A 19279-nucleotide genomic window follows, 5' to 3' on the forward strand; every position below is an offset into this window, starting at 1 on the left:
TTTCTCTCCCTATTTCCTGCTGAGAAGCCAGAAGACAAAATGTGATAGCTAACTTTCACTTTTGTAGTTTATTAGTGTTGGTAAAATTTGCAGGGCAAGAAGGTTGAAACTATTGGTTGAAGCTGTGAGTCTCTGAATTATTTGTGACTATTCAGACTTCATATTGTTCCCATTTAGTGTAGAGAGTTGAGAATTTGTGGAGAACTGTTATGTGGTGATTTCAGGGGAATGACTTACATCCCCTTTCTGTGATGCCTACACTGGTATGAGATGGGGGCTTTTTGTTCCTTGGTAGAAGTTTTATCTGTTCTAATTACTGTTATGTTGTTTGGTTTGGGGTGAATGCAGTGGTAGACTTCTGGAAGACCACACCCCAGGGGACGAAGAGAGGTGGGTACACAGTCATGAGACATGGAAAGAAATCCCAAAAAGTTGGCTAAGAGTAAAGGTAACTATCTGAATTGGGAGACGTCTGTTTAGCTTAGGGCAGAACAGTTTTTCTGCTCTGCAGATGAACTAAGAAGTGGAGGCATCCTTCAGACAAGGAACAGAAACTTAATGGGTGGCTCAAAAGGATGTGGCATTTCTTAATGAGGAAGAGAAAGATGTCTCTCTTCACTGTTAGAAAGATATAAAAAATCAAGAGACTGTATTTATTTTTCTGATGAGGGCAAACTGAGCAGATGGGAAAGAAATGGACTGGGGACGATTTCTACAGTTCCAAGGCTATGGAAACTTCAAAAAGATGGATAAAATATATATATATTTTAAAGGTAATAGGAACTCATTTCTCTTGAGCACCAGGAGCTTTATATGTATTACCTCATTTAATCCTCATAGCATGCTCACAGGATAGGTATCATCACTTCCATTTAAAGCTAAGGAGACCCACTTCTTTAAGGTCATGCTACCATCATGTGGTAAGGTCAGTGTTAGAAGGCAGCCTTGTCTGACATAAAGTCTGACTTTTCCACTGCCTTACACTGCTTCTTCAGGCAAAGTCAATCCAGGATTCCCGGAAACTGGGAGAAGAATCTTTTCTTTTTTAATATGAAATTTATTGTCAAATTGGTTTCCATACAATACTCAGTGCTCATCCCAACAGGTGCCCACCTCACTACCCATCCCCACTTTCCGCTCCCTACCACCCCCCATCAACCCTCAGTTTATTCTCAGTTTTTAAGAGTCTCTTATGGTTTGGCTCCCTCCCTAACTTTTTTTTTCCTTCCCCTCCCCCATGGTCTTCTGTTAAGTCTCTCAGGATCCATCTATATAAGAGTGAAAACATATGGTATCTGTCTTTCTCTGTATGGCTTATTCCACTTAGCATCACACTCTCCAGTTCCATCCATGTTGCTACAAAAGGCCATATTTCATTCTTTCTCATTGCCACATAGTATTCCATTGTGTATATAAACCATAATTTCTTTGTCCATTTCAGTTGATGAACATTTAGGCTCTTTCCATCATTTGGCTATTGTTGAAAGTGCTGCTATAAACATTGGAGTACAAGTGCCCCTATGCATCAGGACTCCTGTATCCCTTGGGTAAATTCCTAGCAGTGTTATTGGTGGGTCATAGGGTAGATCTATTTTAAATTTTTTGAGGAACCTCCACACTGTTTTCCAGAGTGGCTGCACCAGTTTGCATTCCCACCAACAATGCAAGAGGGTTCCCGTTTCTCCACATCCTCTCCAGCATCTATAGTCTCCTGATTTGTTCATTTTAGCCACTCTGACTGACATGAGGTGGTATCTGAGTGTGGTTTTGATTTGTATTTCCCTGATGAGGAGCGATGTTGAGCATCTTTTCATGTGCCTGTTGGCCATCCGGATGTCTTCTTTAGAGAAGTGTCTATTCATGTTTTGTGCCCAATTCTTCACTGGATTATTTGTTTTTCGGGTGTGGAGTTTGGTGAGTTCTTTATAGGTTTTGGATACTAGCCCTTTGTCCGATATGTCATTTGCAAATATCTTTTCCCATTCTGTTGGTTGCCTTTTAGTTTTGTTGATTGTTTCCTTTGCAGTGCAGAAACTTTTTATCTTGATGAGGTCCCAATAGTTCATTTTTGCTTTTAATTCCCTTGCCTTTGGAGATGTGTCAAGTAAGAAATTGCTGCGGCTGAGGTCAGAGAGGTCTTTTCCTGCTTTCTCCTCTAGGGTTTTGATGGTTTCCTGTCTCACATTCAGATCCTTTATCCATTTTGAGTTTATTTTTGTGAATGGTGTCAGAAAGTGGTCTAGTTTCAACCTTCTGCATGTTGCTGTCCAGTTCTCCCAGCACCATTTGTTAAAGAGACTGTCTTTTTTCCATTGGATGTTCTTTCCTGCTTTGTTAAAGATTAGTTGGCCATACTTTTGTGGGTCCAATTCTGGAGTCTCTATTCTATTCCATTGGTCTTCGTGTCTGTTTTTGTGCCAATACCATGCTGTCTTAATGATTATAGCTTTGTAGTAGAGGCTAAAGTCTGGGATTGTGATGCCTCCTGCTTTGGTCTTCTTCTTCAAAATTACTTTGGCTATTCAGGGCCTTTTGTGGTTCCATACAAATTTTAGGAGCGCTTGTTCTAGCTTCAAGAAAAATGTTGGTACAATTTTGATTGGGATTGCATTGAATGTGTAGATTGCTTTGGGTAGAATTGACATTTTAACAATATTTATTCTTCCAATCCATGAGGACGGAATGTTTTTCCATTTCTTTGTATCTTCTTCAATTTCCTTCATAAGCTTTCTATAGTTTTCAGCATACAGGTCTTTTACATCTTTGGTTAGGTTTATTCCTAGGTATTTTATGCTTCTTGGTGCAATTGTGAATGGGATCAGTTTCTTTATTTGTCTTTCTGTTGCTTCATTATTAGTGTATAAGAATGTAATTGATTTCTGTACATTGATTTTGTATCCTGCGACTTTGCTGAATTCATGTATCAGTTCTAGCAGACTTTTTGTGGAGTCTGTCGGGTTTTCCATGTACAGTATTATGTCATCTGCAAAAAGTGAAAGCTTGACTTCATCTTTGCCAATTTTGATGCCTTTGATTTCCTTTTGTTGTCTGATTGCTGATGCTAGAACTTTCAACACGATAGTAAACAACAGCGGTGAGAGGGGACCTCCCTGTCATGTTCCTGATCTCAGGGGGAAAGCTCTCAGTTTTTCCCCATTGAAGATGATATTAGCTGTGGGCTTTTCATAAATGGCTTTTATGCTGTTTAAGTATGTTCCTTCTATCCCGACTTTCTTCAGGGTTTTTATTTAGAAAGGATGCTGAATTTTGTCAAATGCTTTTTCTGTGTCGATTGACAGGATCATATGGTTCTTATCTTTTTCTTATTAATGTGATGTATCACGTTGATTGATTTGCGAATGTTGAACCAGCCCTGCAGCCCAGGAATGAATCCCACTTGATCATGGTGAATAATTCTTTTTATATGCTGTTGAATTCGATTTGCTAGTATCTTGTTGAGAATTTTTGCATCCATAGTCATCAGGTATATTGGCCTGTAGTTCTCTTTTTTTACTGGGTCTCTGTATGGTTTAGGAATCAAAGTAATGCTGGCTTCATAGAATGAGTCTGGAAGTTTTCCTTCCCTTTCTATTTTTTGGAACAGCTTGAGAAGGATAGGTATTATCTCTGCTTTAAATGTCTGGTAGAATTCCCCAGGGAAGCCATCTGGTCCTGGACTCTTATTTTTTGGGAGATTTTTGATAACTGATTCAATTTCTTCACTGGTTATGGGTCTGTTCAAGTTTTCTATTTCTTCCTGTTTGAGTTTTGGAAGTGTGTGGTTGCTTAGGAATTTGTCCATTTCTTCCAGCTTGTCCAGTTTGTTGGTATATAATTTTTAAATAATATTCCCTGATAATTGCTTGTATTTCTGAGGGATTGGTTGTAATAATTCCATTTTCATTCATTATTTTGTCTATTTGGGTCATCTCCCTTTTCTTTTTGAGAAGCCTGGCTAGAGGTTTATCAACTTTGTTTATTTTTTAAAAAAACCAGCTCTTTGTTTCATTGATCTGCTCTACAGTTTTTTTTAGAATCTATATTGTTTATTTCTGCTCTGATCTTTATTATTTCTCTTCTTCTGCTGGGTTTGGGGTGTCTTTGCTGTTCTGCTTCTATTTCCTTTAGGTGTGCTGTTAGATTTTGTATTTGGGATTCTTCTTGTTTCTTGAGATTGGGAGAAGAATCTTTGAGGGCACTGAAGGGAATCTTGGCTAAGGACTCCCACTGCTCAGTTAGAGGTTACACTGGGAGGCAGGTCTAAGAGGAACTGGGGAGTCTGGAAATGGTCACAACTTAGATGTAGTTGTGGGCCTCTGTATCAGCCCACAGCCCACGGGAAGGTGGGAACTCGTGTCTCGTGCCATCATTTTTGATCTAGATTTGGGTCTGTGCTCTGCAAATGCATCCATTCCTACACACTTGGGTGTTATTTTAAGAAAGAGCCTTTTGAAAAATCCCCAACTTTGTTTTGAAGAGAAAAAGTTTTGTACCCCGCCTTGGTTGCATCAGACTAGAAGTGGGCCCAGTCTGTGCCTGTGACCAGATGTGATAGTAGCTTCAGGCAGGGGACAGATCATAATAGGGGACAGATTGTAAGTGAGAATCGGGGACATGAATGTCACGTGTTTCAGGTTGATTCTCTCCTGACCCATGCTCAGGTCCTTCACAACCTCAAAATATGGCATAAGAGCAGAAATGGAGAAGTAGCGGAGATCAGACTGTGCTTAGGACTGCTACCCAGTACCTCTTAAACTTTTCTAACCTTAGTGTTGTTTTCCATGTGTGTTTATTTTATCCAGAGTTTCTTCGGGACACTTTTACTTCCTTGGGCTATGAAGTCCAGTATTTTTTGTACCTGCGTGTGGACAGTATAATCCAGATTCTTCGCCAAGTTGCCTGCATGCCCCAACACCAAGACTATGACAGCTTTGTGTGTGTCCTGGTGAGCCGAGGTGGCTCCCACAGCGTGTTTGGCGTGGATCAGACACAGCCAGGGTTCCCTTTGGATCAGATCAGGAGGATGTTCATGGGAGATGCATGCCCTTCTCTCTTAGGGAAGCCAAAGCTCTTTTTTATTCAGAACTATGTGGTGTCAGAGGGCCAACTGGACAGCAGCAGCTTCCTGGAGGTGGATGGGCCAGCAGTGAACAATGTGGAGTCCAAGGCCAGGCAGCCTGTGCCCTGTACCATCCACCGAGAAGCTGACTTCCTCTGGAGCCTGTGCACAGCAGACGTTTCCCTGTTGGAACGGTCCTCCAGCTCACCATCGTTGTACCTGAAGTGCCTTTCCCAGAAACTGTGGCAAGAAAGGTGAGCCACTCACGCCGTGGCCCATGCCCAGACCACTTGTTTGTTTTCTTGCTGCCAAGATGGAGAGATGGAGATTACCATTGTGCCATATTTGATGCCCTTCTCTTCAGGGAGAAAAGGATTTTTCATTCCTTGTTGGGGTTGCCTTGGGAAGGATTCACATTTTATGACCTGCCTTTGTGCTTCAGGAGGTCACTTGTTAGTCAGCTTGTAGTTTGGATATTGTTCTTCAAAATAAATAAATTTTTAATTTTTTTTAAATTACAAAAGCAGTACATACTCCTTATTAAAAAAAAAAAACAATGAAATATAAATGCTTAAAGCAGAACATAACCAATAGTTATAATCCTGCTTATTAAAGCCAATCTCTGTTAGCCAAATCTTGGTGTATTGTCTTCCAGATCTTTTTCGATACCCACACAATCGTATATAAATATGTTTTTTAAACCAAAATGAAATCGCTATCTGCTATTACTTTGTAACCTGCTTCTACTTGGTGTAACACTATATCACATACAGTTTTACATGTCACTAGTTACATTTCTAAGCATCATTTTAAACTTTAAAAAAATATTTATTTTTGAGAGAGAGACAGAGAGAGAGAGAGAGAGAGAGCGAGCACGAGCAGGGGAGGGACAGAGAGAGAGGGAGACGCAGAATCTGAAGCAGGTTCCAGGCTCTGAGCTGTCAGAACAGAGCCCGACACAGGGCTTGAAGTCACAAACCATGAGATCATGACCTGAGCCGAATTCAGACACTTAACTGAGTCACCCAGGTGCCCCTGTAAGCATCATTTTAATGTCTGTGGAACCATCCACAATATGATTATGGCATAAGTTACTTGACCAATTTTCAGGCGTTGGAAGGTGTTTCGCTTTCATAAAAAAAAGTTTTCGATATCTTTGTAGTTCAGTGTTTGTGCTTATATTTACTGTTTTCTTGAGGAAAATACCCAGAAGAAGAATTACTATGTCCAACAACATTTATTTATTTATTTATTTATTTATTTATTTATTTATTTATTAAAAAAATTTTTTTTAACGTTTATTTATTTTTGAGACAGAGAGAGACAGAGCATGAACGGGGGAGGGTCAGAGAGAGGGAGACACAGAATCTGAAACAGGCTCCAGGCTCTGAGCTGTCAGCACAGAGCCCGACGCGGGGCTTGAACTCACGGACCACGAGATCATGACCTGAGCCGAAGTCGGCCGCTTAACCTACTGAGCCACCCAGGCGCCCCTATTTATTTATTTTTAACGTTTATTTATTTTTGAGACAGAGAGAGATAGAGCATGAACAGGGGAGGGTCAGAGAGAGAGGGAGACACAGAATCTGAAACAGGCTCCAGGCTCTGAGCTGTCAGCACAGAGCCCGACGTGGGGCTCGAACCCACGAACTGTGAGATTGTGACCTGAGCTGAAGTCGGACGCTTAGCCAACTGAGCCACCCAGGCACCCCAACAACATGCATTTTTAAAGGTTTGGATGCATTTTATCAGATTGTCATCTCGGACAGTTAAACCTGCTTTGCATGAGAGCGCCCATGTCCCCGAGCTCTGCCCGACACTGCATTTTTTTTTATTTCCCCATTTTGACAGTTTGATAGGTGAAAAATGGTACCTGACTCTTCAGGTTTGCAAGTCTTTGTTACACAGACGTTTCTGATGTTTATTGGAAAGAATACTTTTCTAAGGGAAACCTTGGTGATCTGGTTTTCATTTAAGCTGAATGAAGCCCCACTATACTTCCATGTAAAATTAACAGTCCTTTTTCAGCTGTTCCCTCCTTACAGTTTAGAATCATGTTCCTGAGCCATGTGTGAAATGCATTCTGTTGTATCTCTGGGGACCTCAGGAATACATCTCATCGCCTGTGACTCCCCAGCCCCCTCAGTAGTGGCTCAGCAGCAAGGAGTAGGCGGTAGTAGGGATGACTCAGCCTTCCAAGGTAGACACTTCATGGACCAGCAGTATCCATGGTCTTTTATATCTGTCCTCCATTTGCATAGATGGTCCAGCTAGGTTATCATCTGACTGGAGTGTCCCCAGAATATGACTCGGTTGCCTCTTGGGTGAGGGTCATTGGGCCAGAGTGTTGCAGGCTGGTTTGGATCACTCACTAAGCAGCTTGTAGAGCATTTAGAAAGGAACAATTTCAAGCACTTTCACATCTGTTGCCTCATTTCACCCAAATGACAATCTGTCTCCTCTTTGATATTTGCATGGCATTAATTTTTGCCTTTCTCATTCCCTCCAGAAGACGCCCACTCTTGGAACTCCACATTGAACTCAACAGCAGTGTGTATGATTGGAACAGCAAAGTGTCTGCTAAGGAGAGGTACTACGTCTGGCTGCAGCACACTCTGAGAAAGAAACTCATCCTCTCTTGCAAATGAAAAGCCAAAAGACTTTCTTAGCTCTGCAGTCTCCATCACTAGCCCCAAGTAGTTTTCAAGCAAATGTATGTGTCACGTGGGTAAGATGGGGTCCTGTTATGGCAGAAATGACCGTCTGTGAGGAATGTTATCAGGAAGGGGTGTTTGAGCTAAAGCTTCTGGGTTGAAGGTTTTGGCCTCTGTTGCTGAAAGCTTGTCAAAACAGTGTTAGAAAGGAAATAGCTTTGAAACTTTATTATTATTTTTTTTAATGTTTATTTATATTTGAGAGAGAGAGAGAGAGAGACAGTGTGTGAATGGGGGAGGGGTACAGAGAAACAGAGACAGAATCTGAAGCAGGCTCTAGGCTCTGAGCTGTCACCACAGAGCCTGATGCAGTGCTCGAACTCACACGCCGTGAGAGAGATCATGACCTGAGCTGAAGTTGAATGCTTAACCAACTGAGCCACCCAGGCACCCTGGCTTTGAAACTTTAAAAAGCAAGTACTGGTTGAATTGGGTGACTCATGATTGTGTTGCCTTCCCTCGTGCAATCAAGTAAACCGGAGCCATGGAGATAAGGTTGCAGTAACACAGTTAATTAGCCTGTGTGTATCCATGCTCCAAGAAGAAAAGTAAAATAAAAAACCAAAACAATGAGGGACACCTGGATGGCTCAATTGGTTGAGCATCCAACTCTTGATTTTGGCCCAGGTCATGATCCAGGGTTGTGGGATCAAGCCCTGCAACACGCGCTGAGTGTGGAGCCTTCTTAAGATTCTCTCTTTCTAAAAAAAAAAAATAAATAAATTAAAAAAAAAAAAAAGATTCTCTCTTTCTGACGGGCGCCTTGTTGGCTCAGTCGGTTAAGTATCCGACTTCTGCTCAGGTCATGGTATCACTGTTCATGGGTTTGAGCCCTGTGTCAGGCTCTGTGCTAACAGTTCAGAGCCTGGAGCCTCCTTCAGATTCTGTGTCTCCCTCTTTCTCTGCCCATCCCACGTTCATGCTCTGTCTCTCAAAAATGAATAAATGTTAAAAAAAAAAAAAAGATTCTCTCTTTCTGAGTATCCAATGGAAAAAAGACTGTCTTTAGCAAACGGTGCTGGGAGAACTGGACAGCAATATGCAGAAGAATGAAGATGGACCACTTTCTTACACCATACACAAAAATAAATTCAAAATGGATGAAAGACCTAAATGTGATGCAGGAAACCATCAAAATTCTAGAGGAGAAAACAGCCAACAACCTCTATGACCTCGGCCCCAGCAACTTCTTACACAACACGTCTCTGAAGGCAAGGGAAATAAAGGCAAAAATGAACAATTGGGACCTCATCATGATAAAAAGCTTCTACACAGCAAAGGAAACAACAAAACTAAAAGGCAGCCAATGGAATGGGAGAAGATATTTGCAAATGACATATCAGAGAAAGGGCTAGTATCCAAAATATAAAAAGAACTTAACAAACTCAGCACCCAAAAAACAAATATTCCAGTGAAGAAATGGGCAGAAGACATGAATAGATATTTTTCCAAAGAAGACATCCAGATGTTTAACAGATACATGAAGAGATGCTCAAAATCACTCATCATCAGGGAAATACAAATCAAAACCACACTGAGATACCATCTCACACAGGTCAGAGTGGCTAAAATTAGTATCAACAGATGTTGGCGAGGATGTAGAGAAAGGGGAGCCCTCTTGTACTGTCGGTGGGAATGCAAACTGGTGCAGCCACTCTGGAAAACAGTGTGGAGTTTCCTCAAAAAATTAAAAATAGAATTACCCTACGACCCAACAATAGTACTACTAGGAATTTATCCAAAGGATACGGGAGTGCTGTTTCATAGGGACACATGTACCCCAATGTTTATAGCAACAGTATCAACAATAGCCAAATTATGGAAAGAGCCCAAATATCCCTCAACTGATGAATGGATAAGGAAGATGTGGATGGATGGATATATGGATAATGGAATTATGTGTAATGGAATACTACTTGGTGATGAAAAAAATGAAATCTTGCCATTTGCAGCAGCATGGATGAAACTGGAGGGTATTATGCTAAGTGAAATAAGTCAGTCAGAGAAAGTCAGATATGTGATTTCACTCATATGTGGAATTTGAGAAACTTAACAGAAGACCATAGGGGAAGGGAAGGAAAAATAAGTTACAAACAGAGAGGGATGCAAACCATAAGAGACTCTTAAATACAGAGAACAAACTGAAAGTTGAAGGGGGTAGGAAGTTGAGAGGGCAGGGAAAATGGGAGATGGGCATTGAGGACAGATCTTGTTGGGATGAGCACTGGCTGTTGTATGTTCTTACATTAGATTAGGAATCTAATCTTGAATACACTGTATGTTAGCTAACTTGACAATAAATTATTAAAATAAAAAAATTAAAATAAAATAATTCTCCAAAAAAAAAAGATTCTCTCTTTCTCTCCCTCTCCCCTCTCTCCTGCTTATGTACTCTCTCTCTCTCTCTCTCACTCTCTTTCTCTCTGTCAAACAAAAACAAAAACAATGAAACGTTACAAACACTTACAATCTTACCTACCACATATAACCACAGTTAATTTGCAAATTTATTTTCTGTGTACAAGATTCGGATGTTAAGTCAGGGGGACTGTCTTTCTCTGTTCAGGCTACTATGACAAAGTGCCAGAGACTGGGTGGCTTAAAGAAACACTTATTTCTTGCAGTTCTAGAGACTGGGAAGTCCAAGATCAAGGTGCTGACACATCTGGTGTCTGGTGAGAACCTGCTTCTGTGTCTGCTAATGACCATCTTCTCATGGTGCCCTCACATGTCAAAGAGCAGAGACAGGAAGCAAACTGTCTGTGATAGCTCTACCTTCATGACCTAGTCACCCCAAACACCCTGCCTCCTAATATCATCACACTGAGGCTTAGGGTTTCAACCTATGAATTTGGTGAGGGACACAAACATTCAGACAATAGCAGCGACTTTATAATTTGAGATTACTTGTCTGTCTAGAACTCAAGTGACACTTTACAGCAAATAATTTTCTCTCGCAGATTTGATGACATGACCTAAAAAGAGATCATTATTTAAAAATATCATTTAAGGGGTGCCTGGGTGGCTTAGTCAGTTAAGTGTTTGACTTCGGCTCAGGTCATGATTTTGCGGTTCATGAGTTTGAGCCCCACCTTGGGCTCTGTGCTGACAGCTCACAGCCTGGAGTCTGCTTCAGATTCTGTGTCTCCCTCTCTCTCTGCCCTTCCCCTATGCATTCTCTCTCTCTCTCTCTCAAAAATAAACATTAAAAAATTTAAAATATTTAAAGTATTTATTTATTTATTTATTTTTAAGTTTATTTATTCTGAGAGAGAGAGAGAGAGAGAGAGAGAGAGAGAGCGAGAGAGCGCAAAAGCTGGGGAGGGTAAGAGAGAGAGGGAGACAAAGAGAATCCCAAGCAGGTTCCACACTGTCAGAGAGGGAGCCCACACAGGGCTCGAACTCATGAAATGTGAGATCATGACCTGAGCTGAAATCAAGAGTCAGATGCTTAACCAACTGAGCTACACAGGCACCCCTCATTTAAAATTAAAAAAATATATATATATTTATTTTTATATTTTTTGACTTGGTTTTAAATGGTGTGTATTTCTTATGTGCATATTTGTGTGTGTTTTGCTGTGACCAATCAGCAAGACTGAAAAGCATGAAAGGAGTATTCAGACCATTCATAAGCAGTTATTTTTGCTTTTTGTTTTAATGAGTGTGGGACACCTGAGGATATTTTTGAATGTAACATTGTTGAGGGGCACCTGCAAGAATAATGTATATGCCTGTCCTCATGAACCAGAACCTTGTGTTAATTATTACAGAAAGAAACCGGGAGAGATCTTAGAGACCTGACAGCTTTGGCATCCTTTTCTGTTCCATCCAGACCAGGTCATAAGCATTTTCCATTTATTCTGTTTCTTATCTTATGCTGGAATAGCACATGTTTTTTACCTTTTTTTCCTCTTTACTTTTGAGGTGGGATCATCCCCACTCTTGCAAGTAACTTGCCTCAAAATACCATGTATAGGATCTTTGGCTCACAAAAAAATTGCAGACCAAACCCAGAAACAAAGTATTTATTTATATTGCTTTTTAGTTTTATGCATTTTTGTATATTATTAAGATAACTTGCATTTGCAATAACAGAGATGGACTTTGAATACATTAGGCAAGCGAAATAAATCAGACACAAAAAGAAAAATACTGTATAATTTTACATATGTGTGGAATCTTGAAAACAAAAAACAAACAAAGGACTCATAGAAAAAGACATCACACTTGTGGTTACCAGAGGTAACCACAGAGGTTGGGGGAGAGGGAATTGGAAGAAGGTAGTCAAAAGGTACAAACTTCCAGCTATGAGATAAGTAAGTACTAGGGATGTAATGTACAACAGTGGCTAATACTGCTGTATGATATACGGGACAGTTGTTAAGAAATTAAATCCCAAGAGTCCTCATCACGAAGAAAAAAATTTTCCTTTGTCCTTTCCTTTCTTTTCTTTTTATTGCATCTATATAAGAAGATGGATGTTAGTTAAATTGATCATGGTAATCATTTCATAGTATATGTAAATCAAACCATCACACTGTATGCCTTAAAATTTAGACAGTGATGTATGTTAATTATTTCTCAATAAAACTAGAAAAAACATTTGAAAAGGACAATAAATCTAAATGAATTTAAAAGGTAACCTATAAATGAAAACTTGATACATTTAATGAATTAAATTTCTGTATATAAATATGATGGTAAACTTAATCAAGCATTCATTCAACTGAAACCACAAGTCTAATACATTAGATTTTCTTAAATGTTTTAAACACACTAAAAAATAGACAATTTACAATGATTACAAAATGGATCAGTACATTCGGTTACAAAAGTATGTGTATGATGTACTTAGGCTTATTTCTTCATTGTGTTTACATTCCTTTTTTTTTTTTTTTTTTACCTTTCAAATTTTCTAAGATTATGGCAAAAATGGATAGTCTATGATTCAGGACTTGAAGTTTAAGATTTAGTGTGCCATTCAGGGTGTTTTACCTGAGTCTGTCATCCAATTGGATTAGCTGTTTTTATAGTTAGACTTTATTCATTGGTTGAGATTTACCAATTGCTGGAATTATTGACTTTGGCATCAGATATGTTTTGATTTTTTGTAACCTCGTTTCTTCGATGTATTCTTGTTATAGTCTAATTTCTATTTCTATTTTAAAATAAAAAGTAGTAATATGATATCTTGTATTCTATTGAGGACTGAATTTTGAAAATCTTTCACATTAACGTGAACCTTCTTGATTAACTATTTTATCATTCAAAATGATAGTAAGTAACGGATGCAAGATGCAAGTAATGGAAGACGTAACTCACAACAAAAATACCAGTTTTGTTTGTTTGTTTGTTTATGCTTGTTAAGCATAGGGTCCAGAGGTAGGGGTATAGATGCTGGCTTGGTTAAGTCACTGATCGAATGATGTCATCAAGGATTTGGTGCTTTCTATCTTTCCGCTCTGTACTTTCTTTGTTTTGGCTTTTATTTTCAGAATTGTCATCTAATGACTACAAGATGGCCACAGGTCCAAGTATCACACCCAAATGACAGAAAGGAAAACACCTCTTCTTTGTGTTCCTTCTTAAGATCAAAGGAAAATTTCCCTAGAAGCCTTCCTCCCCAAGTGTTTCTTTTCCGTATTTCTCATTGGCTAGAATTGAATGACATGCCCATTCTTAAACCAGCATTTGGCAGAGGGAATAGGATCACCATGGTTGGTTTATACCAGCCCAGCTTCAGTCTCCTGGGCTGGAGAGGGGTTCAGCTCCTCTGAGGCACATGGTGTCCAAAATTAAAAAGTGGGGCATGGAATGACCCTGTGGATAGCCAACCATAATGCATACCAAAAGAATGAGAACATCCATTTTATGATCAAAAAAACTGAGGCACACAGCTTTTAAGTGACTTGTTCCCAAATCTCAGGAAAAAAAAAAATCAGTGATAGTGCTAGATCTAGAATGTCGACCATCAGCCTATCATCTAGTGTTCTTTAGAAATTAAACAAACATTGGAAATGTGTAGCATCATTTCAGAGAAGGCATCATACTCCTCTCTGCTGTTTATGAGAGTCATTATTTTACCTTTCCAGCCTCTATCCTCTCCCCACAGATAGGTGGCATGGCCACATATCTCCCCTTATCCCACCTTCCTGGCATGGTGAAAATATAGAGCTTGGCAAATCAGCATCTTTTCTTTCCTTCTCTTTCCCTTCCCTCTTTTTAAATAATACTTTATTAAATTATACTCTGTCGTCTGTTTACTTTTATCACTTTTCTTTTCTTTCTTTCTTTTTTTTTTTGTATTACGTTATTCTTAATACAACCAATCCCTAGGCTCCAAAGAGAAGAGTGTTAAGTGTTTGCTTAGGTGTTTTGCTCACTGGCAAGTAGTTTGGGGTGGAGTAAAGAGGGATTATGATTTCAGGCCTAGGCTGACGAAATGGGAGGAATAATGCCTTGCCTTCCCTTGCTTACTTAAATGAAAGAGCTTTTATGAGCATACCCATTGGGGGAGCTTGTCTTTCCCCTCCCAGACAAACCCTTTATAGGTACATACAGGGCAGATCCAGCCATGGGAAATATTCAGTCATCAGGGAGGATGTCTAGTCATGGGGGAGGGGAGATGTCCAGCCATGACTGTGAATGCCCAGCCCAGTCATGGGGGATAGAATACACAATCATAGATGGAAATTTCCAGCTGTTGGTAATTGCTAGGATGTTCTGACATGGATGGAGATGTCTAGCCACGGGGATATATCTATATGTTGGCAGAATGTCTAGCCATTGGTGGGGATGTCTAGCTATGGATGGAAACATTCAGCCATAATTAGGATGTTCAGTCATGGATGGGGTGTCCAGTAATGGAAAGAAGTCCAACCATGGGTTGATGCATAGCTATGACTGGAGATTCCAGCCATGAATAAAGGTGTCTGTCAGAAGCTCAGCTAAGCTGGAAATAGTTGAGCTGACAGGTGTCAGTGTAGATTTCCTGGCTGTCACCTTGAAGCCCTTAGGGGAAGAGGAAGACAGGAGAGTGCTTGGGGCCACTTGAGCCTGATACGGCGCCCTCCCAATAAAGGAGATTTTGTAACTGCTTTGGTGATGCCATGTGAACATTACTATTATCATTATACCACCCTGTGGGGAAGTTATTTTGGAAATATTGAACCAAACCTTGTAAAGTTTGTAGGATTTTGAGGTGGAGAGGAGAATATGCTGTAGGTGAGGAGACAACGCAAGTGAAGAGACAGGGGAAATGCAAGACATGTTTTAGAAAATTTGAGTGTAACTTTTACCTGGCATAGAGAGAATGTGAGCAATGGTGAGTGGTAAGCTAGGAGGTGCCTATTTGTTAGAGCGTGGAGAGCCTTCAAGGCCCTCATCTTGGTCCACTAGTTTCCATGGAAGTTATTTTTCTCACTTGAATAGTAGAGTCTATGACTTCTCCTTTGATACTTTTTCATATGAGTATTTGATTACTAGATGCATTTCTTATTCTTTTTGAGTATGGTTTTTAGTGAAATATTTTAGACATGCTAAAAGAGAGTTATATTAGATAACAATATAATGAATACCCATGGTACCTACCACCTAGCTTAAATAAAATGTTCTAAAATATATGTGAAGATTCTTAAGATATTACTTTAAGTAATAATCCTAAATATAAAAGAGATAAATGCAATAAAATGTTTCAAACCTTATAATAGCCCCAAACTGAGAATTAGCCAAGTGTTCAGTAATAAGGGTATGCTTATGATGATAGGTCCACTGGTTGATACTTTATGTAACCATTAAAATTATCTTTGTAAATAATAAGAGCTTACATCAAACTGTTATTATCTCTTTTTAAAAGAATTTTTTAAATGTTTATTAATTTTTGAGAGAGAGAGAGAGAGAGAGAGTGCAAGCAGGGGGAGAGGCAGAGAAAGAGGGAGACACAGAATCTGAAGCAGGCTTCAGGCTCTGAGCTGTCAGCATAGAGCTGACTTGGGGCTCAAACCCACAAACCGTGAGATCATGATCTGAGCCGAAGTCGGACACTTAACCGCCTGAGCCACCCAGGCGCCCCTATTATTAGCTCTTTACACAAATAGATAATTACACAAATAGATAAACACAAATAAACGAATTATCTCATTTAATCCTCAAAACAGCTGTATGAGGTAGGTATTATTGTTCTCATTATTTTTTCTTCCCATCCTATAGATAAGGAAAATGAGCAAAGTGATGTTAAGTAGCTTATCCGTGATCACCCCATACTAGGATATAAACTCAAGCCATGAAGAGAGCTACTTTGGGGCCCAAATGCTTAACCAGTTCACAATATGGCTTTGACAGAATATCATAATGAGAAAAATGCTCATATATTCATGTTACCCGGAAAAGAGTACAAAATAGTATGTTTATGTTAACTATGCTTAAAATAAAACAGAAAATACCTCCCATAGGAAAACAAAGGGCCAGAAAGAAATACTTACAAAGTGGCGTATGGATGACAGAACTGTGGCTGATATTATCTCTTCTTTCTGTTTTCCAAATTCTCATCTCCATCTGTCTATATATTTGAGAATATTGACTTTGCCCTAGAGCCTAGGTGGTTCCTTTCAACTTTCAAGTAGTTGATTCTTCATCACTAACAAAACTACCTTCTCTTCTTACTTTTATCCTTATTTCTCTGTCTCATCTCTAGCCCCTCTTTTCAGAAGCAGAACTCCTGGTCTCAGGGCTGCTTTTCTGAGCCATTGGTTAGGAAGACTGACTAGTAAACCCCTAGTTGACCAATACTTCTATCCCTGTTGTTTCTCCCAACCTTAACCCTGTTCTATGCCGTTCCCCAACCTCTTCAATCCTCTTCCATGAATAGGCCATAGTGGGAGTCACTTGACACCTTTATCTGCAGTGTTTGATATGAGAATCTCTTCTTCTCCTCTGAGATTTTAGAAGCAAGTTTTCAGGATTAAGGATGTTATTTATACCATCAAGAGGTCAGAATTTGAGGTCAGCCTTGTCAATTTGGCTGTGGACAGACCCCGCTTGCTGTCCTCATATATTCATTTTCTTTTTCCCTCGTAATAGAAGCCTTGATTTGGAACTGGGCACAAAGCCTCACAGAATATAGTCTACTTGTCCAAGCTTCAATTTGTAGCTAGATGTGGTCATGTGTTTAGGTCCTGGCCAATAAGATGTTAGCATCAGAATCATTTGGCAGTTGCTGAGAACTTCCCTTAAAAGACAGTTGTTTTTTCAGTATGATACTGGCACAAATCAATGAAACAGAATAAAGGGCCCAGAAATAAACCTATGATTATATGGTCAATTAGTTTAAGACAAAGGAGGTGAGACTATGCAAAGGGAAAAAGACAATTTCCTCTACAGATAGTATTGGGAAAACCGGACAGCTACATGCAAAAGAATGAAACTGAACTACTTTACCATACACAAAAACAAAGTTAAAGTGGATTAAGGACCTAAATGTGAGACCTGAAACTATAAAAATCCTTGAAGAGAAAACAGGAAGTAATTTCTCTGACATCAGCTGTAGCAACATTTTTCTAGACATGCCTTCTGAGACAAGGGAAACAAAAGCAAAAATAAACTATTGGGACTACATCAAAACAAAAAGCTTCTGCACAGTGAAGGAAACAATTAACAAAACTAAAAGGCTACCTGAAGAATGGGAGAAGATATTTGCAAATAACATATCCAATAAATGGTTAGTATCCAAAATATATAAAGAACTTACACAACTCAACAGCTAAACACAATCTGATTAAAAATGAGCTGACATTTCTCCAAAGATGACATACAGAGGGCCAACAGATATATGAAAAGATGCTCAACATCACGGATCATCAGGGAAATGCAAATCAAAACCACAATGAGATATCACCTCATACCTATCAGAATGGCTGAAATAAAAAAGAGAAGAAATAACAAATGTTGAAGAGGATGTAGAGAAAAAGGAACCCTTTTCTGTTCCTTCATTCCCATCATGTACTGTTGATGGGAATGCAAACTGGTGCAGCTGCTGTGGAAAACAGTATGGAGGTTCTTCAAAAAATTAAAAATAGAATTATCATATGATCTAGTAATTCCACTACTAGGTATTTACCTAAAGATTACAAGAACACTAATTCAAAAAGATATATGCACCCCCATGTTCATTGCAGCATTATTTACAATAGCTAAATTACGGAAGCAATCCAAGTGTTGAGTGACAAATGAATGGATAAAGAAGATGTGGTATATAAACAATGGAATATTTATTACTCATTCATAAAGAGAATGAAATATTGCCATTTGCAACAGCATAGATTGATTTAGAGAGTATAATGCTAAATGAAATAAGTCAGAGAAAGACAAATACCATCTGATTTCACTCATATGTGGAATTTAAGAAACAAAACAAACCAAGAAAAAAAAGAGACAACTCAAAAAACAGACTCTTTAAAAACTTTTTTAAAACGTTTATTTATTTTTGAGAGACAGAGAGAGACAGAGAAAAAGGGAGACACAGAATCCAAAGCAGGCTCCAGGCTCTGAGCTGTCAGCACAGAGTCCGACACAGGGCTTGAATTCAGAAACTGCGAGATCACGACCTGAGCTGAAGTCAGACGCTTAACTGACTGAGCCACCCAGGCGCCCCCCGCCCCCCCAAAACAGACTCTTAAATATAGAAAACAAACTGATGGTTACCAGTGGGGAGGGAAGTGAGGGGAAGGGTGAAATAGGTGAAGGGAATTAAGAGTATACTTATGATGAACACTGAGTAATATATAGAATTACTGAATCACTATATTGTACGCCTGAAACCAATGTAACTCTGTATGTTAACTATATTGGAATTAGAAATTTAAGAAAGGCAGTTATTTTTTGCCCTTCACCTTTTTATCCCTTCTTCCATCTTGCTGACTAGGATGTGGATGTGATGGCTGGAGCCTTAACTTCCATATGGAACTATGAGGATAATGGCCACACTATAGGGACAGCTGAGTGGTGAGCAGAAAGGAGCCTTCTTGGATGAGGACAGAATCACTATACCAGCTGTAGACTACCTACTTCTGGACTTTCATGTGAGAGAAAAAATGTGGGGTTTATATTTATATTTTTTAAACCTAACACAGTCCAACTGATGCATTATCATTTGATTAAAATGTTTAGGATATTATAAGTTTAAAAGAAAAATTTATCTGGATGATTATTTTAATTTTCTAATTATTTTTTAATGTTTATTTATTTTTGAGAAAGAGAGTGTGGGTGGGGAGGGGGCAGAAAAAGAGAGGGGCAGGGGATCCAAAGCAGGCTCCGTGCTGACAGCAGAGAGCCTGATGTAGGGCTCGAACTCATGAACCGTGAGATCATGACCTGAGCCGAAGTTGGACGCTTAGCTGACTGAGCCACCCAGGAGTCCCTCTAATTATTGTTTAAAAATATATGTGCACTTAAAATATGAGCTACCTACATGTTTAACACCCAGCTTGGTTGCTTCCAAGTTTTGGCA

General features: G+C 39.4%; 1 protein-coding gene across 11 annotated transcripts in view; it reads left to right on the plus strand.

Moving 5' to 3' along the window:
• Window positions 1-19279, plus strand: part of CFLAR (CASP8 and FADD like apoptosis regulator) — a 105559-nt gene that overhangs the window by 68713 nt on the left and 17567 nt on the right. For 9 of the 11 annotated variants that reach the window (XM_042949689.1, XM_042949691.1, XM_042949690.1 and 6 more), the window contains 2 exons: window positions 4803-5313; window positions 7569-8002. In XM_042949689.1, the coding sequence (XP_042805623.1) occupies window positions 4803-5313; window positions 7569-7707 (650 nt within the window). In that variant the 3' untranslated portion in view covers window positions 7708-8002. Of the gene's footprint in view, window positions 1-4802; window positions 5314-7568; window positions 8003-18694; window positions 18852-19279 lie in introns of those variants that run through there. The other 2 variants (XR_006205648.1, XR_006205647.1) reach the window with 1 other exon arrangement.

Source organism: Panthera leo, chromosome C1 (assembly GCF_018350215.1).
Source record: "Panthera leo isolate Ple1 chromosome C1, P.leo_Ple1_pat1.1, whole genome shotgun sequence".
NCBI lineage: Eukaryota > Metazoa > Chordata > Mammalia > Carnivora > Felidae > Panthera > Panthera leo.